At 41.1% G+C, this 21,007-nt stretch overlaps 3 protein-coding genes across 18 annotated transcripts in view; 2 read left to right on the top strand and 1 right to left on the bottom strand.

The window, feature by feature from the left end:
• Positions 1-16: 16 nt before the first annotated feature.
• The window catches only part of LOC107273475 (focal adhesion kinase 1), a 43,061-nt gene continuing 22,070 nt past the window's right edge, over positions 17-21,007 (bottom strand). For 5 of the 16 annotated variants that reach the window (XM_015751716.2, XM_015751718.2, XM_015751714.2 and 2 more), the window contains 21 exons: positions 8,317-8,462; positions 8,053-8,228; positions 7,846-7,977; positions 7,616-7,765; positions 7,315-7,503; positions 7,152-7,232; positions 6,849-7,071; positions 6,692-6,727; positions 6,440-6,571; positions 6,169-6,351; positions 5,872-6,088; positions 5,603-5,793; positions 5,319-5,523; positions 5,150-5,229; positions 3,202-5,069; positions 2,526-2,669; positions 2,224-2,373; positions 1,974-2,073; positions 1,664-1,895; positions 1,296-1,590; positions 17-1,212 (listed from right to left, as the gene is read on the bottom strand). In XM_015751716.2, the coding sequence (XP_015607202.1) occupies positions 889-1,212; positions 1,296-1,590; positions 1,664-1,895; positions 1,974-2,073; positions 2,224-2,373; positions 2,526-2,669; positions 3,202-5,069; positions 5,150-5,229; positions 5,319-5,523; positions 5,603-5,793; positions 5,872-6,088; positions 6,169-6,351; positions 6,440-6,571; positions 6,692-6,727; positions 6,849-7,071; positions 7,152-7,232; positions 7,315-7,503; positions 7,616-7,765; positions 7,846-7,977; positions 8,053-8,228; positions 8,317-8,462 (5,254 nt within the window). In that variant the 3' untranslated portion in view covers positions 17-888. Of the gene's footprint in view, positions 1,213-1,295; positions 1,591-1,663; positions 1,896-1,973; positions 2,074-2,223; positions 2,374-2,525; positions 2,670-3,201; positions 5,070-5,149; positions 5,230-5,318; positions 5,524-5,602; positions 5,794-5,871; positions 6,089-6,168; positions 6,352-6,439; positions 6,572-6,691; positions 6,728-6,848; positions 7,072-7,151; positions 7,233-7,314; positions 7,504-7,615; positions 7,766-7,845; positions 7,978-8,052; positions 8,229-8,316; positions 8,463-9,234; positions 9,518-9,870; positions 10,213-13,158; positions 14,367-21,007 lie in introns of those variants that run through there. The other 11 variants (XM_025090817.1, XM_015751710.2, XM_015751709.2 and 8 more) reach the window with 11 other exon arrangements.
• On the top strand, positions 16,043-19,831 carry LOC107273477. Its single transcript, XM_015751723.2, has 7 exons — positions 16,043-16,758; positions 16,826-16,918; positions 17,283-17,444; positions 17,513-17,618; positions 17,680-17,959; positions 18,044-18,219; positions 18,289-19,831. The coding sequence occupies exons 1-7, from the start codon at positions 16,346-16,348 to the stop codon at positions 19,771-19,773; spliced, it is 2,715 nt and encodes a 904-aa protein (XP_015607209.1). The 5' UTR covers positions 16,043-16,345; the 3' UTR covers positions 19,774-19,831.
• The window catches only part of LOC107273478, a 2,527-nt gene continuing 1,820 nt past the window's right edge, over positions 20,301-21,007 (top strand). Inside the window, exons 1-2 of the mRNA XM_015751724.2 lie at positions 20,301-20,709; positions 20,819-20,911. Coding sequence (XP_015607210.1) covers positions 20,369-20,709; positions 20,819-20,911 — 434 coding nt within the window. The 5' untranslated portion in view covers positions 20,301-20,368. The remainder of the gene's footprint in view (positions 20,710-20,818; positions 20,912-21,007) is intronic.

Below are 21,007 nucleotides of genomic sequence, written 5' to 3'. Positions count from 1 at the left end.
ATAGGTCATCTCGTTCTCCCCATATGTATATATATATATATATATATATATGTCATAGGAAATAGACTATCGAATTACGAACCTGTTTTAAAAACAACATTTGTAAAATTGCAAATACTACATAGAACGCGAAGCGTCCGCGAGCTACTACGATGACTGCCGATTATCGCTTATCATTTTTATATAATTATATTTGACTATCTACAGAGTGACGCAAAGAGACAGAAACCCTCTAGTGGGCTACAAACGTTTAAAAATTGAAGAAATATTCATACATTTGAAAAATTCCAAAATACATTGATACCAATCACTGGCATAAAATAAACGCGACCCGAGCCCTTATTATAAAAAGTCGAAATCGTCGACGAAGAGATGAAAATATTATAAGTTTCTCTGCGTCACCCTATAACAATTATCAACGATAACCCTAAAACTTTGGAGTTGCGATTTCGATACAGCTGTGACCTTAAACTACCTGGCGACGCATCAGCTATAAACGCTAAGAGCTAGTGAATACTGTCCTACCTATAAGTACGCTTGGATAAAGTGTGGTTCGTCTCCGAGGGTATGAAATATCGTTGAAGAAAATTGAGGTAAAGAAGAATGTAAGAGAACACATGAAAACAAAAAAGAAAAGGAACGGCTAACAAGCACGAATATTAAGAGAGCCCCGACCCTCGGGTTCATCGTCGAGCAACGTCGTGCCGAGGGACGCGCAAGGGTAACTTGACGTTCTCACATATTTACAGATAAACAAAAGGCAACTCTGCGACGTTCATATTCAAAATGATACATTAAAATGAATTAAAGGAGAACGAAGGAAAGAAATAAAATAAAGCACCACCCTATATCGTCTCGACGCGAACCTCAATTTCCCTAATCTTGTTGTTAGCTGTCGTTGGGCGGTGTCTCGTTGCCCTTGTTGTTCATAGCGAATGCAGACGACTGACTGACATCCGGCGAGACTGACTGACTTGGATTAATGACAGGAGTGATAGTCTGCACCAGGTTGCAGGAGACCGGTACTATCGGCGGTAGATTGGCAGGATTCCCAGCAGAACCCATATTGCACGAAAGGGATGGTCTCTTCCGTTCAAGACTGTTCGTCGCCATTTGTCTTCTTGCCGTGGAATTTCTTTCGAGACTATTCGTCACCATGTGATGCCGCCTTTCGAGACTAGACACTGAGCTCACGTCTGACTGGCTGCCCTGCTGAGTAAGCAGAGATATACACATAAGCTATGCAGATGACTATTAACCGGAAGTCTTTGATATGACTTGGACGTGACTGGTACCTGGAAGGAATGGTCCATCGATTGGCCCATTCGATGAAGAAGATCTCCACTTTGACTCTGTCTGAATGTCGGCGTCTGTCTGTCGCTCGACAGACTTCTGCCCAGCAGTTGTTCTCCGGACTGGCTGGACCGATTTTGATTTTCCGGCGTGGACTCTCTGGTGTTGCTTATCACCTCGCTTTGCTTTTGACAGATCCGATTGTCCACGTACGGATAACGGATGCGAATGGAATCGATTACGTCCAGGAGATTCTTCGCGTCCATTGCCAGGATATGCGCCGCGGATAGCATGCCCCTTTAACGTGGTAAGATCATTGATAAATAGTACCTAACAATCTTTTGATCACTCTCGTGAACTCAAGACTTACTTTCTATATTCGGCATCCAATGTCGTTGCACTGTAACTCTGAGCCAGTTTCATGGCTGACACAAGCTCGGCCATGTCTTTGCTCAGGACTTTGTGCGCCATTTCTACCTCCCGGTGCGCCGAGGCTGGGAGTATTTCCACCAGAGCATCCACAGAGGACAAAAGAGACCTTAATTCCACGCCCACGCGTCGTACCAGTTCTAGATACTGTTCAGCCTTACTTTGTTGTACTCCTTTGAAAAGATGTATAAATAGTGTACACTTGGTGAGCATAACTTTAGGAATATAAATATAATTAAATTTTACTGTACCTTGAGACAAAGACATTACAGCTCTCACGACACTTGTAGTACAGTCATAGACTTTGTCATTGGTTCTATCCAAATCAGCCGTTGGGGTTGGTTCCATCTTCTGGTCAATAATAATTGATTTGTTAATTATTCACAAAGTCATTTTTTGTTTGCTTAATAAATTGTTTAAGAAATGCAAATTAAAGAAGTGCAAGCAAACCAAAGACAAATGTATATATACAATGTAAAATGCTTTGGAGCTTTAAGTCACCTTGACGACTATTACTTTATCGGAACCCTTGTCAGAGCCAAGTGATCCCGTATTGGCAGTGTGAGCTTCGTGACTTGGTGATTGCGTGACGGACCTCGGTACCGGAGGGCTGGCACTCTCGTCGCCGCTGGTTGCAATCGAAAGACGTTTCTGAAAGCGTTTGTCAAAGCTAAGAGAAAAAGCTCAAGCGAAATGACGCACTAGGCGAAGGAGATAAAGATGTTACGTAGAATAGTAAAGTACAAGATAAAAGGAAAAGCAATGAAAATGAAAACAAAATATTTGTCTTTATCAAATGTCACCTCTTCTCGTGCCAACCATCTGCTGTCCTCTTCGGATTGTCTTTGCTGTTCCAATAGTCGCTGCTCAAGTATCTTCTGCTCATCGTCCACACCCCGGGTGAAACTTTCCGAGACGCTTTCGAACAATTGTGACTGTGCGTTCCTCTAAAACAAAGTATATATCGTTATTAATGATTTGATCGTTTAAAAACATCTCCGGACGGTTCCTGTAAACCTTAACGATATTTATATGCACGTAGTGTTGATTAAAGTATAAATAAAAATTAAAGAGATGCATAATTCCTCGCAAAACAAACTTGGTACATGGTTGGAGTAGCATGCATGTAAAATTATATAAATAAGTATAAAAATGCAGTAATGTACATTCCTCCATGCGTGAGCGAGCTTACCAAACCACAAAGTGTAGCCAACGTAAGGAGAAAATAAAAAAAAAAATTATATCTCTGGCTTCCTACTACAAGGAGTGCGGAGCGTTTACATACGAGAGCCCATGAATACAGTCTACTGGTAGAATATACCTATAGTATAATATGTGCACTTATACAGTATTGACAAACTTAAGGAGTAAATCGTATAATGAGTAGATCGGTGCGACGAAGAAGACGGCAAAACCAAATAATGTTGCATTCCGAAGAAGAGGGATGCGATTCGGCATTCCTAGGAGGCATTGTCAAACCTGATCTTGCTGAGCCTCCTCGGTCACAGAGCCGCTGGAGGAGACAGTACTGTCACTGACAGCGGAGGAGACCAGTGAACCGGACATTGTGCCATCGGTAGAGCTGGTGAGCTGCTCGTCAGTTTTTTGCGTTACAAACGTGGTGATCTTGGCTACTCCAGTAGCGATCTGGGGTGCGCTTGATCTTGTAACTGCCATGGCAACCTGCGGCTGGACCATTTGTGACTGTTGCGTTGTGCAGCTAGCACTCATGGCCTGCTGTGAGTTCACCGCGTTAAAACGGGATGTGGCAGGGTCTACTGAGGTCGCTAAGACCTGATTCACCTGGTCCCCCACGCCCTGGTTAGGCGCTCCGGAATTGGGAAGCTGCTGCGGTACGAATTTCTGAGCAGACTGTGAAACGTGTTGCTGGCTCGTGTTTGGTACGGCGAAGTGAGAATGCACTACGTGAGTCTGGATCATTCCTGGTTGGTTCGTAGGCAGAGGACTGCTAGTTCCGGATTGTATCTGCTGGGCGTAAGTCGCCTGGTGCATTTTCTGAGCTTGAACAACTGTTGATGGCGTAGCGTGCACAGTGTATATTGGATTTGATCCATTTGACTGATTCTGACAGCTGGTGAACTGGGCCTGGCTGTAAGAGACAGCCTGAGCTTGCAGGGAGCTCTGCCTCTGGAAGTTCTGTACGTGCTGACCACGCGTGACGTACATCGGTTGCTGAGCTGTCTGAGCTACGTTAGAGTAGATCTGTTGGTGCTGATAGTTCTGAGGATACATTGGCTGCGACTGGAAGTTCTGCACCGGTGTCGGACTGTAGACCAGGTTGTTCCTGGCGTTTTGCATGTGCGAGACATTTGGTGGTGTACCAGTCTTCATCTCACAGCTCTGGCTCTGCGCTGACTGAGCTCGGAACTTCAGTACCGGACCGTATAGGCACTCGGTAGCTGATGATGTCATGACCGTCGTCAAGGAACTAACGCTACGGGAATAACCACCACCGGGAGCACCAGGAGTCTGTCCGCTTGGAGGATTTTGAGTGGAATTTTGTCCAGCACCGATACCACTGAAGGGCTGCGCCCCGACGCTACTGGGGAACTGGGAGTAACTGCTAGACTGACTCTGAGCATGCGTGCCAGGGACGTACTGACTATGCGATACTATGACATTCGGCAAGCTAGAGGGTCCATAATTTCCAGGATTCTCACCGAAATTACCACCTACACTAGGACTCTGACTAAGGTTGCCAACGATTGCTGAACTCTGAGTGAAATTCGCGACCGGGCCGTATATCTCGGCGCAAGCGTTACTCGCTATCGGCACTGCGTTCGAGGTCGAGAACTTCTGCACTGGCGAGTAGAGGTCACCGGTAATGCTACCGACGACCTTTGAGCTAACCGCGTATAAATTCTGCATCTCTTTAACCTTCTGCTGCTTTCGACAAGCTGCAGGGGACTGGCTCTGACCTGAATCAGACATAGTTAAGCTGGACATTAAGGGTGACACGGTGTCGGAGGAGTCTAAGGAATCTAAATTAGTTTCAGACAGTGTTGAGTCTCCGGACTGATTGTCGTGGGAGATTCCAGCTTCGGATACGAGTGGGTCGAAGAAAGGTAGATCTGAGACTACGGCAGTGGTGAGGATCTGATCCTCGTCTTGGAACTGGACTGCAAGGGTATTAAAAGGTGAAGCGGGTGTCGTGTAGACCGAGGGACATACCCCCCTAGTCTGGTTATCCTTCAGGAGCTGTGCCAGGACCTCAGGACTCTGCGCCACAATGTACGTCGAGACCGGAGCCGTCACTGTGAGTTGAGTTTGATCCGTTGCATTCTGCGGTTGTCTAGATGGCTTTGGCGGCGGGACGTCGTCTGCTCCTGGAATTAGAGAAAAGAAAATCATAATGAATCATATTATTATTTAATAAAGATTCTTTAATTAAACTTTTATTACGTACCCCAGGACATTGCCTGTACCCTTCTGTTTTCCCGCCTCATAGTCTCCTGCTGCTGATGTTTCTCCTCGAGGAGAATCTCGCTGCAATGAAAATACGCAATTAAGTGACTGAAGTAAAACATTCAATCTTACTTCCACTTTAAACTTTGGAAACTCTTAAAGACACTTACTGCAAGTTCTCTCTAATATCCTTGAACGTTGGTCGCTTGCTGGGCTCGTAACTCCAGCACTGAGACATTAATGAGTATAATCGCGGTGGGCAGTGATTGGGAAGTGCCAATCTCTCGCCATTTTCTAATTTACGTATTACTTCGTTATTCTTTACACCCTGAAAAGGCTTCACTCCCAGCATGAGTATCTCCCACATACAGACTCCTGAAACGTCAAGGAAACTCTAGTTAGTTATCACCAACCACTAAGATATAACTTTTCTTAAGGAAACTTCCTTACTCACCAAACATCCAGACATCGGATGATGTGGTGAATCTTCGAAAGTTTATACTCTCCGGTGCCATCCACTTAATTGGAAGCTTACACTTGCTCGCTGTGTAGTAATTTTGATCCTCTACCCATCGGCTTAATCCAAAATCTGCAAGTTTTACACAGTTGTGCGAAGAAACCAATACGTTTCTTGCTGCGATGTCTCTGCAGAAGATAAATTATGTTTTTTAATTTTATGCAATTTAATTAATTATATGAATTCAAGAATTTGATGAATCTAACCTGTGCACGAATTTTTTACTCTCGAGATATGACAGCGCTGTACTCAGCTGGAACGTGTAGAGGAGCAGTGTAGCTAGATCTAATCGATTCTTATTGGACTGCAAATAAGCTCTCATCTCTCCCAATCTGGCCAACTCCATAACTAACCAGATTGGAGCTTCTGAACAAACTCCAATCAGTCTAATGATATGAGGATGTTCGAACTGTTGCATTATATCTGAAATTATAGAAAGAAAATAGATTCAAGACTTTTTTGGAATTAAGAAAATACTTAAGGTTTTAGAACTTTCGGCTTACAAGCTTCTTCGAGGAACTTCTCAGCAGTTGCCAAATCGGCATCGACCTTGCAGGTTTTTACAGCTACTGCGATCGTCTGACCATCTCGACCTTTGTATGAACCCTTATGAACATTTCCGAACTGACCTTCACCGATAATCTCACCCAATTCCACCTGGTTTCTTACGATTTGATAATCCCGTGCTAAAAGCAGATGAATCAACATTTTTTGTTGTATTTAAAGAGGGTGGATGTTTTTCTTCGCAATAGAAAAAAAAATTGTAGGCCCTACTTGCTGGTGTAGAATAATCGCCTTCCTCGTCAACTATCTCCGCATAATCCTCAGACAAAATGGTGCCAGTTTTTCCAGCATTTTTTTCTGGGCTACCAGTAGCATCCTGTCTGTACTTTGGCGGATGAGCATCTAGTTACAAGAAATATTCACGTGATTATTTAACATTACAAAACTCTCTGTCGCTGTATAAAAAGTCATTATAAAATATTCTAAGTATCAATTGTATTGAACAGTTGTAATATAACAAACCTTTGCAAGGACATGGATAATTTTTCCATGAAGCAGCTTGAAAGTGTACAATAAATTATTTTCAATATAGAATCATATTAAGGTACGAAGACATAAAATTAAAATGTTGATACATAAATGAACAGCGAAGTCAATTACATATCCATACATTTATTACCTTTACGATTCCAAAGAGAAGTATTGCTGCCAGTAACTAGTCTACAATAACCGTCAATCAAATCAGCAAGGCTCTCAGCTTGATCCAGACTGGAACAAGTGATGCTGAGAGTCTCAGCAGCACCAGCAACTCTCAGTTTGATGCACGCCTTCGCATGTTCCTTGCAATCCGAGACAAGTGTCTGAATGGACTGTATCTGTGAGAATTCCGCCATTCTCGTAGGCTATAAAGAGTTTTAAAAAATTTCATAAATATCAAACATCAACAAAAGTACCATTCAACAAGAGATATCTGAACACTAACCACAGTACCACCACGATGAGCCATGTAGGAAATACCAAGGTCTGGACCAATGACTAGCTCCACAGGAATGGACCAACTTGACTGCACAATAAAAGGCACAAGAAAGACCTCGATCAATTGATCTTTATACGCATTGCAAAGTGCTCGTTAGCTTTAAGCTTACCCCAAGAGCACAAATGAACCTCTCTTGATCGAACCTGTAGTGCGACCTTAGGAGGTCAAAGAACTTGAACATGCACTCGAGTTCCGAGTGAGATGCGACCTTCTTGAAGTGCTGCTGAATGAGCTTGCGTAGCGTTTTTGGCTTCATTCCATTAAGCACCGAACGAGGTAAAAACTTGTGCAAGCCCACCTATGAATTTTCAGGATAGTAAACTTGAGTATATATTTTTTCAGAACTGGACTCACTGCAAGAAATAACCTCTCTCTCCCTCTCTCTCTCTCTTTCTCTATTTCAAACTGACCTCTCTCTCCAGGTACTCAAGATTGCTCTTCTTGTCAAGAGCAATCTGCGGCATGTCCTTGAAGAAATAACGTATCTCCAAGCAACATAATTGCACCGCAACATCTTGATCCAGGGCCGCGTGATTAGCACTCAGGTAATCGTTTCGCACCTAAAATTAAATCACAGTGTCAGAAAAGATTTTAAATAATATATTAATAAATGACAATACTAATTACCAAAGTGTCTTACCTGGTCGTAATAATAATAAAACGTGACTTTGTCCTTCTCATATAAATCATTGAGATTTTGGGGTAAATAACGAACCCTTAACTCGTACCTCCACTCACTGTGAGGATGTTTCCTTTCGTATTTTTCTTGAACCTGTAGATAAAAAATTGTATTAAAATTCCCCTCAAAAAAAAAAAATATTAATCACAATCAAACCCCTTTTCGTACCTGATACATGGTCGTGTCCTGATGCAACCAGTAACTCTCCCCTGATCCAGGGTGATGCAATCTCATGGCGTATAAATTCCTATAATGCCTGGTTCCCACGGCAAGGCGACTAGTAACCAGAGATATGATACCCCTGACATCGATGGCATCCCCAAATTTCACGACATTAAAACCCCCTATAATTATATATAATAAATATTAAAAACAAGAGGTCAATTTCAATCAATCAAACATTCAAAGGAAACTGAGCAAAATCATTCTCACCATTTGGCAAGTGAACCTTCAGGGTGGCTTTGTCCATGGGGGTAGGTGATCCATGGGGTGGCGTATTTCTGCCACCCCCACCAGCCTGCACACCACCAACACCACCACCGCCACTGCCATCTCCGCCAGTGCTCATCCCCTCATGGCTGAAAAAAAAAATTTAATGAAACAACCCCTTGCCAATACATACTCAGCATCAAAGCGTCTATAAAATTCAAAATTAATTAAATCCATCCTGATTCTTTCTGTAAACGCAGTTTATTAATTAGACGCCAGTGACGTCATCCTACGTACCAAAGAGGTTCTTGCTAAGAAATCATTCACCTTTTTTAAAATATTTTCACTGATAAGCTATCATTGCTAATATATATAACAGATTCGCACATCAGATATGGACCAGGCGTACCATTAAGGTAATTCGCTGATTTTATTAATGATTTCAAAATGGCCGATAGTCTCACGGAGATTATAAGATTTTTATTACTCGTTTCACGAGCACGCAATATATTGTGCAATTTGTTTATTTATTTTGAATCATCAATGATTATATATCTCAAGCAGATAAGTACAAGGTAGAAGACGTCCAAATCGAGTATTTATATACGGGATATTATAAGTGCACAGAGTCACAGGACAGGTTCACACTTTATTTACGGAGCACAAAATGGAGTAAACTGTCTGCAAGGATATAAGTAAATTAAGTGACGTAATATAAAAAATCCTGAAGTGGATCTCAAAAGTGACTACGGTAAACGTAACAATTATAAATCGAAAAATAGAGCGGATATTATTATTATTAAAAATAGATAAGAGGTCGATGACCAAATATGCACGTTGGGGACATATTTGATTAATTTATTCGAAAGGAATCAATGATTTTTGAATGAAAAATTAGAAAAAAAATGTTTATCGGCTCACCTGGGTAAATCATTATATTTCTGACTGCGTCGAAGCGCATAAGCATACACACTGTCGTCCTGACAATAAATACACTTATAAATCAACCCCAGTCTCGGACCACGCATTTTAGTCACTTAAAACAAAAAATTTCAATCACATCTCGACCGTCGATAGAAACCAACGCCGAGCGTCGTCACGAGGATCCCACCAGCCTACGTCATACGTCACCGAGTCATCCTGTGAGATGAAGATCGCAAATATTTCATAAATCCGTGAGACCATTGAAAAGAGAATCCGACCGATCAGCCACAGTGGCCATTAGTCCTAAGGAGAATGATAAATCAACGTTGTCGGCTTATCTTGTTATCAGGAAAATTTGGAGCGCGACGTTGAACGAAATCGCGATAATCGCCTCGTGCGCGTATGGCGAATTATGAATAGAGCATACAGTTTAAAAAAATTGTTTATTTATCAATATAGTTATGCATTTGTTACGTAGTATTAAAATGATTGACAATAAAATTATCGATACGCTTTTGACTCCTCGAGAAATCTCTTTGAGTGGCAGTACGACTTCAAGCACGTATACGGCATATAATGTAGATACTCGCATACAGTGCCCTTGGGCCCCTTGAATAAAATGCCAAGACTCACCGAGGGACAGGAGCTTTATGTCAGCAGCAGTAACGCGTGACCGATGACAGTTGTCGTTCTTTTGAAAAGGAACCCTCCTCATCGTCCTGAAGTAACCACCCGTTGCCATTGAATATACGATACGTGTATGGATGGCGTAGGTATCGCAGCCAACTTCACGCGTAACACGCTATACGTTAGAAGCACTATTCGAATGTTGAATTCCACTATACTGCCGCAGTATCAGGCATTGAAAGTAACGTTTATTTCACAAGCCAGCGAAAAAGCGAGACACAAGGCGGGCGTCTTCATTCAAATTCCGTATGCGTCCCCGACGCTCCTTTTCTAATACCGATGGAATATTTTCTGGGATCGGTAATGAAGTTTCGTGCGTTATGATCTAATACCGTCCGACGCTAGGCGGCGGCCGACTTGTCGACGGAGCGAAGGGAAAATTTTACGAGAAGAGAACAAAAGAGAAAAACTTCCAGCTACGTAAGAGCACTACTCATCGCGCATAAATACGTGAAATGACACAACAGACAACAAGGAGACGAATGAAAATCAAGAGGTTCGTCCGATTGTAAGTCTAACTTAGGATATTGACTCTCGCACTCACCCCGGAAGTATAGGAAACTATGAAAATTCAAAGCCATGTTTTAAGTCTTCCCCTCTTTCTATCGAATGACAAAAGGTCGATACGAATTTCTAACGGGTGTCACTTTTAGCAGTATCTGCTGATGCTTTGTTAAGTAACGCATCGTCATGTACTACACTAATATACATTTAATAAAAGTAAATTAGAACACAGTGTAAAAGGACGTTTTAGAGAATTTCAGGGATATTACGCAATATGAAAAAAAAAACCAACGCCTCGCCTAATCTGTTATTCGTGGGAATTTCGCCTGTCGCATGTCACGGAATATGCGATGCATTAGCGAGTGAGGCGAATATTCAGAAAGCAAGGCAATATATGTATATACATAGATACATGTATGATCTGAGCTTACAACTAGGAACTTCCAAAATTCACCAATGCAGTCAACCCCAACCTACTTTAAACACACGTAATGTACAATACATATACAAGTATACTCAGAATATTATCACGAGTGGAAACCTCTTCTCAAAATTAGCAAAGAACATTTGCGAATTACACGTGAACCGCATATACTCGTAACTCCCGTATTATTATATTGCGAATTGGGAGTGTACCATATTAATTTATACGTATTTCGAAATTTCTCATGCTCATATCTATGTAAATACGTTACGCAGCACATGAATACACACGCGAGACACCCATTAAGTGTCCATAAGTTCGAAACGCGTATAAAAAGAGGTCCTGAAGTACCTCGCGATTCGGCAAGGAATTTGCATTATTCCAGAGTCTCGTTTCGCGGCGGAATTGCACTGGGTATAGTAGGTACCAGCTGTTAATGTAAATGCACATTACGAGCGTCCGGCTAAAAGGAATGTCGTCGGTCAGGGACGAAACGTTTAGTCAAGGGACCCGTGTCGTATTGTCGCAACGAGAATAGACCCAAGAAGTTATCCCAGTTACGGTTAATCGATATTGATTGATAATGAGGCAATCGATAATTGACGTATTAAATATAAAAAGTGACAGCAGCGTCAATGAAGAATGAGTCGTGGCTACGCGAGAAGTCAACGTCCCGGACGATCCTTAAGATCTCAATTATGACGAACCAATATGGACCGCTCTGGGAAGCTGCGAGCGATTTACGATCGATATTGAAATTTTTCGATCGATTGATTTTTAATCAATATATTTTTCCACTTTTTTTTAAATTCATGAATTTTACAAAATTAGGCTATTTCGTGTACCGGTATGTAAATCGATAATTATCGAAGCCCTGTATCCTATTCTTCAGTATGTTTAAGAGGAGGAAGGGAGAGAGGGGGGAAGAATACTGATCTCAGTTATACATTAATAATTACATACGGCCTAACGTCTAACGATACGAGCAATTGTATAACTAATGGCTCCTGGCTACGATGTGAATCCGCCTTACACGACTTATGCCTAACGACCGTTTTAAACATGGAATCGTGGGATCGTTTATCGGATGGTTATCGTTACTTGAAAACTAGTCGAGCTCTAGCCATAATTTATATACGATATTTATTTACTAGGCTGAATATTCACGCAGTACTTGAAGACTGGGATCTGGGATATATATATATATATATATATATATACATATATGTGTGGCAAGAGTGTGGAAAGTTGGTATCTGGAATTGCTGCACGTAAACATAATGCACTGATGATTATCATCAATTGGCATTAAAGCAGACACCGTACAGACAGTATAAATATACAGTATAAATATCGAACGATATTATATGCGGATTAATTGGCGGTATCACTGATAACGATAATTATTAACTGTAATTAATCGAAGGATTTAAAATTAAGGATAAACAAATTCTTTTTTACACTAACAATCCTCGGACTGTCTCTAGATCGGAATGATTTGTTCACCCGGTATATTATAATTGCGTGGGCCTGAGAAAATGGAGGCGAGTTACGGGAACCGTGGGGAACATAGCCATGAGTACACGGTGTGACGTCATCACGGACACCATCGTACGATTTGTACGATACGAAGGATCGCAATGTCGCCGATTGGAAATAATGAAATTTTGATACTTTTTTTTGGGGGGGGGGAATTTTATAAAATTTTTAAATTATCATAGAATCTGACCTGCTCGTTGGCGACCTCTAACGCACCTGCATCAAAACGCCTACGTTTTTCCCTTTCACTCGAACTTTCTCCGATCGCTCCTCCGCAATCGATATGCCCTACCGCTTTGCACGTGAATATTTTTCGTGTGAATTTGCCCTAAATACGCAATTCTGGCGTATTGCACCGAATCGCACTTCTTCAAAGCGCCGCATGCGAGACCCGGTGAGATTTCTCAAATGGACCAGGTCTGTATTTACTGTTTTCCAAAAATATAAGGGAAATTTATGCTTCATGATTATTATGGGGTTCCATGGAGCCCAAGGTCGAAATTTGATCCCTTTTTTATTTTAGGCTAAATTACGCAATTTTACTCGGTGATTCTCGCGAGGCGCGAATGGCGGCAAAATTCAATTGCGGTTTTGCTAACTTTATGGCAGACGTTGGTAATTCATTGTGAATGCTGTGGGAGAGGTTAGGGTTTGGCCATTTTCATTGTTGGGAGGAATATACATATATGTGTCAAGTAATGGAAATCGATATAAAGGGTTGTGGAAATTGAAAAAACGATGTATATGTGTATGTATATATATAGGTACCTTACGCGCGACACTCTATGAAATTTCCATGTGCCCAGGGTATCAGGGCTGTAGTAATCATTGCAACGACCCAGGGCACACAGGAGGCCCTTGCTGTCCCTTTTCCACCTTCTCTCGCGAAAAGTTGGTCCGCTCTTTTCTCGCCTGAGAAAGACGTCCTTGTGATTTTCAAAGCTCCGCGGCAACCGCGCCATCGCGACTGGCCAGGATATTCCACTAGCTTTTCGCTCCACGAGTTCCAGCATTGTATATTCCAGAGGGCACTTTACGAACTATTTCACTTTTTGTTAATCTTCGTCCACTCGTGTCATAGTTCACAAAAGTTCACGATACACGGGTATACGATTTATACATTTTGAGTGTAGCCGATGGCGGGAAATTTAAACGAGATATTCGTCGTAACACGTGACAGAATCACTGACGTCAGCGTCATTGTCCGTAAAGACCGCTTGACTGATTACCAAAAATGATTTTTTATCCAATTTTCTTTTTTTTTACGGATCGCTCGAAATATCTCTGGATAAAAATTGGAGCAACCTTTTTTTTTTTGGAAAAAAAAAAAATTATCCTTACCGATAATTTAATTTATACATCTTTTACTTTTGATTAAGGCGCGTTCACAATTCGATTGCACAGACCGTTACACGCGAGTTTCAGAACGAACCTGAAAATTATTAACCGATGAAAATATGTCACGATAGGTTAGAGAAAGAAAATTACGAAACACCGACGAATTTGAATTTTTGATACGATTGACGAAGTCCAACTGACGCTGTATATATGCCGAGTGAGAATTCAAATTCCCCGACAGAGTCATACGATTTTATTCAAATTAGCAGCCTGACACTTTTAAAAAACTAGTCAAGATTCCGGGACGCGGGTCTGTTACTAATATTTCGCGGGGCACGTGGGCGTAGCGTTGCGCCAACGCGGAACACCTGGAAGGCCGCAGGCTACTCGTCCTCCGTTGTGAAGGTGTCTATAAGTTTTTCAAAAAAAAAAAAAAAAAATCAAAAATTTTTCCCAATCAACGTATCACCGTACCGTATCCTTTTCTTTAATTCCACAATTTACACTGCCAATTTTATCGATATTTTATTTTCCAAATTTTCTTTCAATACACGTCACTTTCTTTTTTTATTCGCATCCACATAACCACAGGTGCACGCATTGACTGTCAGCTCGAAACTGATCGGCAGGGAAGACAACTCCTGTGAGTCTCTCCCTCTTTCTCACAATGGCGTGGGACGCGCGGCTGTTCGTTCAGAATTTCCAGGACTTGCGGCAAATTGTGCGTAGCTACAGGGTGATTCAGGATAGGCTAAACCGTAAAGAATCATCGGCAGAAAACCACTCCCCGTTTCTATACCTATATACACTATTTTATGTATTATATTTATACACAATATATATATACACGTATCACCCTGATGCATTTCCCACTCTAGTCTCTCCAGGGTGTGGTATTTTTTAACCGATACGACATTCCTGAACCCGCGTCAGGATGTCCCGCGAGGTACGTCCCTGGCTCTTTGCTCCCATGCTCCTTCCCATCTTGATAAACCGCAAACGTACACTGTCTTATCTCATCGGACGTACCGATAACGAGATGCAGCTTATCAGTTATGCTTTGACGTAAACTTGAGGTTTCTGTCGTATCTGCAGCGCGCTTAAAGGACCGTACCAATAAATGAACGTGCCCTGTTCCTTTGGCACGTTAAACGATCGATCGAAGAAAAAATTTCGTAATTTCGTAATCACGTCGATTATGAGAAATTCAAAAAATATATTGATTAATAAAAAGAAAAAATGTTTCTACATCTCATTGTTCCTGCGTTACGTCAAATACCAGCAAGGCTATAGCTGTGCGTTCGCTACTCGTAAACCAAGAAGATCGTTATACGACTTGACCGTATAAAGAAATTCCGGACGGACGACCCTGCGTCTCAATAAAATAATTACCAGTGCACGCGGAAGTGCGTCAGGCGCGTCTGTCATTATGTGTAATTTATTTTTCCAGTTTTTTAAAAAATTTTTTTACCCCCACTCCTCGCCCTTAACCATCCTTTCTCTTGGACTTAACACTGACCGATCTCATACTTGATACCCGTGCACGCACACGGCCTACACACAATCGTAATTTCCTTGCTCGGTGAGAATTGACTCATCGCAGCATCCCGGTCCAGCGCGGATTAATCACTGAAACGTGTCATTCGTAATTATCGGCAAGTTTCTTTACAGCGAGTGACTACACGTAATTGTAACTGTATCCCAGCTGCCTGAGTGATCTTGATTTTGAACGAGATTGATTTTAAAAAAAATATCGATGAACCAATCGGAACATCCGAATCGATCGATTCGATAGAATTTCATTGATTTATATCGTAGTCGGTATTTTCGTATTTATCCTGCGTTAAATTTGTTGCAGAACACCGAGTTAATAAAAGCCCCGCTTATTAGCTCACTCAATTAGCGTTAATGAGCTCTTGGTTAATGAGCTGAATTTACTTGAGAATCTTGTACACGTAGATATACACGGTCTAATGCATTCTGCATATATAGGCGCTTTGGGATTTACATTTTTCTCACGTTAAGGCAACCGGCATTCTCGCGTGTCGTGAGACCGAGAAGGAACGGCGACGGTCTTGCGTTTTACTCGGAACAAGAACAATTTGGCGGAAGAGGTTGCGTAAACCTTTTTTCTCTCATTTTTATGGAAACAGAAAAACTCGAAGAAAGGAAGGATACGAGGAACGAAGAAAATCATTTCCTTTTCTGGAAGCACGAACCGTGATTGAAAAAAAAATAAAAAATAATTTTTTTACCTTTCTCCTTTTTTTCCCTATAAGAGCAATATTAATTTTTTTTTTAATTTATAATTGCTTCGATACAACAAACAAATTGCAAGTGCCGTTGCACTGTTTTATACTAGTATGAAAAAGTCGACCGGTATACACTTAGGGTAATAAACAAATGGTTTACCGATGTAGATTAGTTCAAATTAAGTTCGCCGTTCGGGAAAGATTACACGGCTACCAGTCGAGCGGCAACAGTGAACGAAAAAAAAAAATCGAACGGAATCGATTGATTGGTAATCGAAAAAAAAAAAAAAAAAAAAAAAAAAAAAAATTTGTACAAATTTTTTGTAAAATTTATTTATTATCAATTTTGTCACGTCTGTTCGACGATGCGTAAAATTTTCGTTATACCATTGATCTGTGCGGTGTCTCTGCTTTGTTGTCGATTTGTAAAATCAGTCAACGATACCCATTTCCATGACAAATCGATCGAGGAGTCAGAGGAAACGGAAACAACGACGATGGATACGACGACCGTAACGAAAATTACGGAAACCACTGAGACGACGCGAAAAACGACGAAGATGCCCACCGAAAGTTCAAATTCGAATTTGACGACCGAAAAACCCGCGGAGAAAGTAAATTCAGAACAGCCGAGTGAAACGATTGTCTCAAATGACAATACGAAAGGTAATTGGATGAAAGTGAAAAACAGCATCCGCGACGACCTGATGAACGTGCAGGCGATACTCGTAAAGGACGAGGAAGTCACGAAGCAGTGCCAGACGGCGAATTTGGAAGCGTGAGAAAGATTTTAAAAAAAAATTTTTTTTTTAATAATCCATTAATCCAAAAATTTTTTTCAACAGAAAAACTAGATATCTCATGTGCGGCGGTTCCATCATATCCGATCATCACGTATTGACGTCGGCGTCGTGTATACATGAAGCGACGCACATCAGGTGCGTCCAGTCGATAAAACGTTGTCTTGGCCAGTGGAATATTTTTAAAAAATTTGGTTTGAAAACGAAAAAAAAAAAAATTTTCTTATCTAACCTTATCATAACTTTTCAATATGATACTCGGAGACACCTGTGCTAAGAATAAATTTTTAAGACTTTTTTTTCTATTAATTTAATATCGTGACGTCACGTTTCGAATTACATTGCAAATTTAACGTTTCGATCTAAATTGTACGAATTACGTATATGAGGTCACTAATGATGTCACTAATTAACGTCGATTATTAGCATTGGCAAGACTAGTCTCCTGTCCCACGAGTGGTATTGACTTTAAGGCTCACCCTCAATGCGATTAATATTGCAGGCATAATATAAAAGCGCCACTGGCCGTTGTCATAGCTCCCACGAAAAGTGGTTCGCAGATAATACGAGTGCAGGATTACGTGATACATCCAAATCATCAGGACGATCCTCACAAGGCGAATCATCTCGACCACAATTTGGCAATACTCAAATTAGCATGCAGGTAAGGCACACACGAGTAAAATAAAGTGACGATGGATAAGGAAGAAAAAATTATTATTTTTTTTTTAGAATAAAAAGCAACATTTTGAAAAAAGTTAAATTGCCCGAATCTCCCTTCACCGAGATATGCGGCGATGGGAATTGCATGGCTACATTTTTTCGAAAACTCGGAAAGGTAAATTTTCACGGGAATAATATTAAAAAATAAAAATAACAATAACAATGATAAATTGCAGTCCTCGTATAGAATGTACGAGATAACTGCAGAAAATATACCGCTATCGAAACGTAAGAGGGATCAGAGTGCAGTTTTATGGTCAACGAAGGTATCGAGCGTGACGGAAGGGCCGGGGATTGATAAGAAAAGGAATAATCGAGAAGTTCGAAAATTAATTCATCCGCCCACGTTCGACATCAGTTTCGCCGCCACTGGTGCGGAGAGAGCCAATCGGAATTGGCTAAAAGTTTCAAGTGACACTGATAACACGAAAAAGGCGAATACACAAAGTACGATAGGTTGGTTGATGGAAAGTTGAGTTATTATTTAAAAAAAAAAGGAAAGTCTAATAAGTTTTCGAAAAAAATATCTTTTCTTCTCAGTATCGACGAGTGCGACTACGATTACTGAAAAAACTACTAGGAAAATGGGACCGATGAAAACAACCGATAAATCGATAATCAATAACAATAGCGTAAAGTCAATAATGACAAGAGCCAGTGACGGTACGAGTCGTTGTCCCTCAACGGGAACACCAGTGATGTCTGAGGATGTTCAGGTAAGGTGTGACGGAGAAATAAAAAAAATTTGTTTGAAAAAAAAAAATTTACCAACTTCAATTTTCTAGACAGCATTAGTGTCAGTGCCCTGTGACGATCGTCAGCCATTCAGAGCCTGGGGATATACCGATCTGTTCGTTAACATCGATTGGATAAATCATACGGTGGAAAATTTGAAGAAACCCGAAAAACCGGCAAGCGAGAATGTCGGTACAGGACCTTGCCACACGTGCATATTCAATTTCTACTTTGCGAAGGGTCACGATCAGAAATACGGAAGCTCAGAAAAGCCCGATTGCAGTAAGGTGATCACAATAGCCAGCAAAGATAACGGCCTAAGTAGTAATATAATGCAAAGCTTAAAGATTCGGGTGTTAAACGACAATAACAAAAATCCGATAGTATTTCATTCGAATTTCGGGGCACAGAGCGGCCCTGCATTACCGACCGCGTATGCAGCCGCGCCTGCGCGCGAGTACCGATCGAACGCGGACTCGATCGACCAGACGTCCAATGACGATAATCGCCGATCGACAATGGAAAAGCGTAGGAACGTTACCGGAAATTGTACGCCGGAACCCGATATCCTCGGCATGGGACTGAATGGCAAGATGACGCAGATTAAAAAAGCGTCGCTGGCAACCGAGATAAGAGATAATACCTTGATGGAGAGGATGAAATTTTTTAATTTTCAAAATCAAAAAAAAACAATTCAAAATCAATCCCAGCGAGATATGTACACCGAGGGGCAAGATTATGGACATTACATCGATAAAGAACCGAACGTCGTACCGGAAGCATCGAAAACGATATTCCCACGTGGTGGCGGGAAATTTGAAAATCAGCAACCCCGCCTGCCGGTTCGATCGACGGAAAATCGAGCGAAGAATAATCAATCCGATACGTCGCCGTTGGATGCGGCTAATGCGACCTTGTTATATCCAAATTTGAGAGGATTTTTCAAAGATCCAAAAAAATTGTCAAATTACCCAGAAATCATGGAAAATTCGAATACCGATGACAGTCCCGAGGATCACATGATAATCGTGAAGCTGCGCATAGAAGAGCCACGTTACGATCCATTGAAGACGTCGAGTGAGGTAGAGGAGGCGATACTGAAAAATATGAGCGTAATGATCGACGGGGATCGATCGAAAAATTCGGAGATCTACGTAAACGGGAAATCGTTAAAGGATTCCGAAATTTACGTGTACGGCGAGAGAACACGAAAATCACGTAATTATCGAGAGAACCGAGATTTTCGATATTCGTCAAAGACAACACAAATTTATCAGATCGATCGAACGACCGATAAATCGATTACGTGGGCGAACGATCGTATCGTGCGACTACCGAGTTCGACCGGTTACGCGACCAGACAGGAGCGACAATCATACGCAGTCAACAAGGCGACTGTGGAAACGAGAAACTACAACAATGGACATCCTGGTCGACCAATGGAATTTTCTGACAATGTCGCTAATCTGCGAGCTGCGAGAAAACAGGATCTCCATGAATTATTCCGCAAGAATCGGCAAAAGGGAAGGGACTAATTTTTATATCATTATTATACATTTATATATACATACAAATATATGCCTATAAAATTAATTAAATTTTTATCTTATTTTTATTTAATATCCGTTCGAGTATCGACCGATCGAGTAAAGATTTTTTTTTCAATTTCCACGAGCTCGAATCTTTCCAAGATTTTAGACTCAATTTTGTAAAGTGGACTTCAGATTGAATAATATTTGCGCCATTATCTGTCATTGGGTTTAACCATGGATAATACACGTGGCCAAATGTCAAATGGTTCGTGGGATGGTTCGATATTGGTAAACATTCGGTATATATATATATATTGTTAATTTCTGATCGACCGACAAAAAGGATAATTGAAGTTCTGGTAAGGTGCGTACTAATTGAGTGCAGCTAAACGACTCAGTTTAATGCGTCTGCTTAAAGCGATTTCAAGAACGCTATCAGCGCTTACTACGTAATTCTCAAGTGTAATTAAAATGTCCATCGATACCCATGCACCTTGGGAAGCTTAATTGCCCCGATTAAGCAGTCATTAGTAAGCGAGCGAACCACGTCGGATTACGTTGCTGAAGTCAAAAAATTAATTAAAAAAAAAAAAAAATAATGTCACTCCAATCGATAACATTGCTATTGTTATTCGCGACATTCGCGAAAGTCAAAACTAAAGAAATAAGGATATCGAAAAATTCTTTCGAAAATTACGAAATCGACGTTTTACGTGAAAGGTCCGAAAAATCTGTGATACCCAAGAAATTGTATCGGGACGATGAGACGATGTACGGGAGTTCGTCGAATCGTAGAAAAATCACGAGACCGAAAAGAAATTCGGAGACTCCATGGATAGTAAAGAATTTCGAGGGTTATCAAAATTTGACAGCATTTCACGCGCTCGTCGTGCGCGACGAAAATATTCCGGATTGCGGTATGGCGGCGAACGTGAGCACGTAAGATAGAGGGAGCGGGTGGGTGGATAAGGGGGGGGGGCGAAGGGGGTAGAAATAGAAAAAATGTCACGTGCTCATTTATTTTTACTATTGATTATCGATTTTTTAGGGAAACACGATACTTCATGTGCAGCGGTGCAATTCTGACGGATAGACATGCAATTACGACTGCCTCCTGTATGCACTTTGCGCATATTTACGAGCAAGTATAATTGGGCCTATTGACGGGAAAATAATTTTGGATTAGATTGCGGAATATAATAATTTTTTTTTTTTTTTTTTTTTTTTTTTTTATTTT

This window comes from Cephus cinctus, unplaced genomic scaffold (assembly GCF_000341935.2).
Source record: "Cephus cinctus unplaced genomic scaffold, Ccin1 Ccin1_scaffold1609, whole genome shotgun sequence".
In the NCBI taxonomy this organism is placed as follows: domain Eukaryota; kingdom Metazoa; phylum Arthropoda; class Insecta; order Hymenoptera; family Cephidae; genus Cephus; species Cephus cinctus.
This window is presented reverse-complemented; position numbering and strand designations above follow the sequence as displayed.

What these genes read in the sequence shown, in the direction of transcription:
- LOC107273477 (XM_015751723.2), top strand. Translation starts at nt 16,346, where the DNA reads ATGCGTAAAATTTTCGTTATACCATTGATCTGTGCGGTGTCTCTGCTT. An exon ending in GAATACACAAAGTACGATAG is followed by an intron (nt 17,960 to 18,043) that starts GTTGGTTGATGG and finishes TTTTCTTCTCAG; the next exon opens with TATCGACGAGTGCGACTACG. An exon ending in TGATGTCTGAGGATGTTCAG is followed by an intron (nt 18,220 to 18,288) that starts GTAAGGTGTGAC and finishes TCAATTTTCTAG; the next exon opens with ACAGCATTAGTGTCAGTGCC.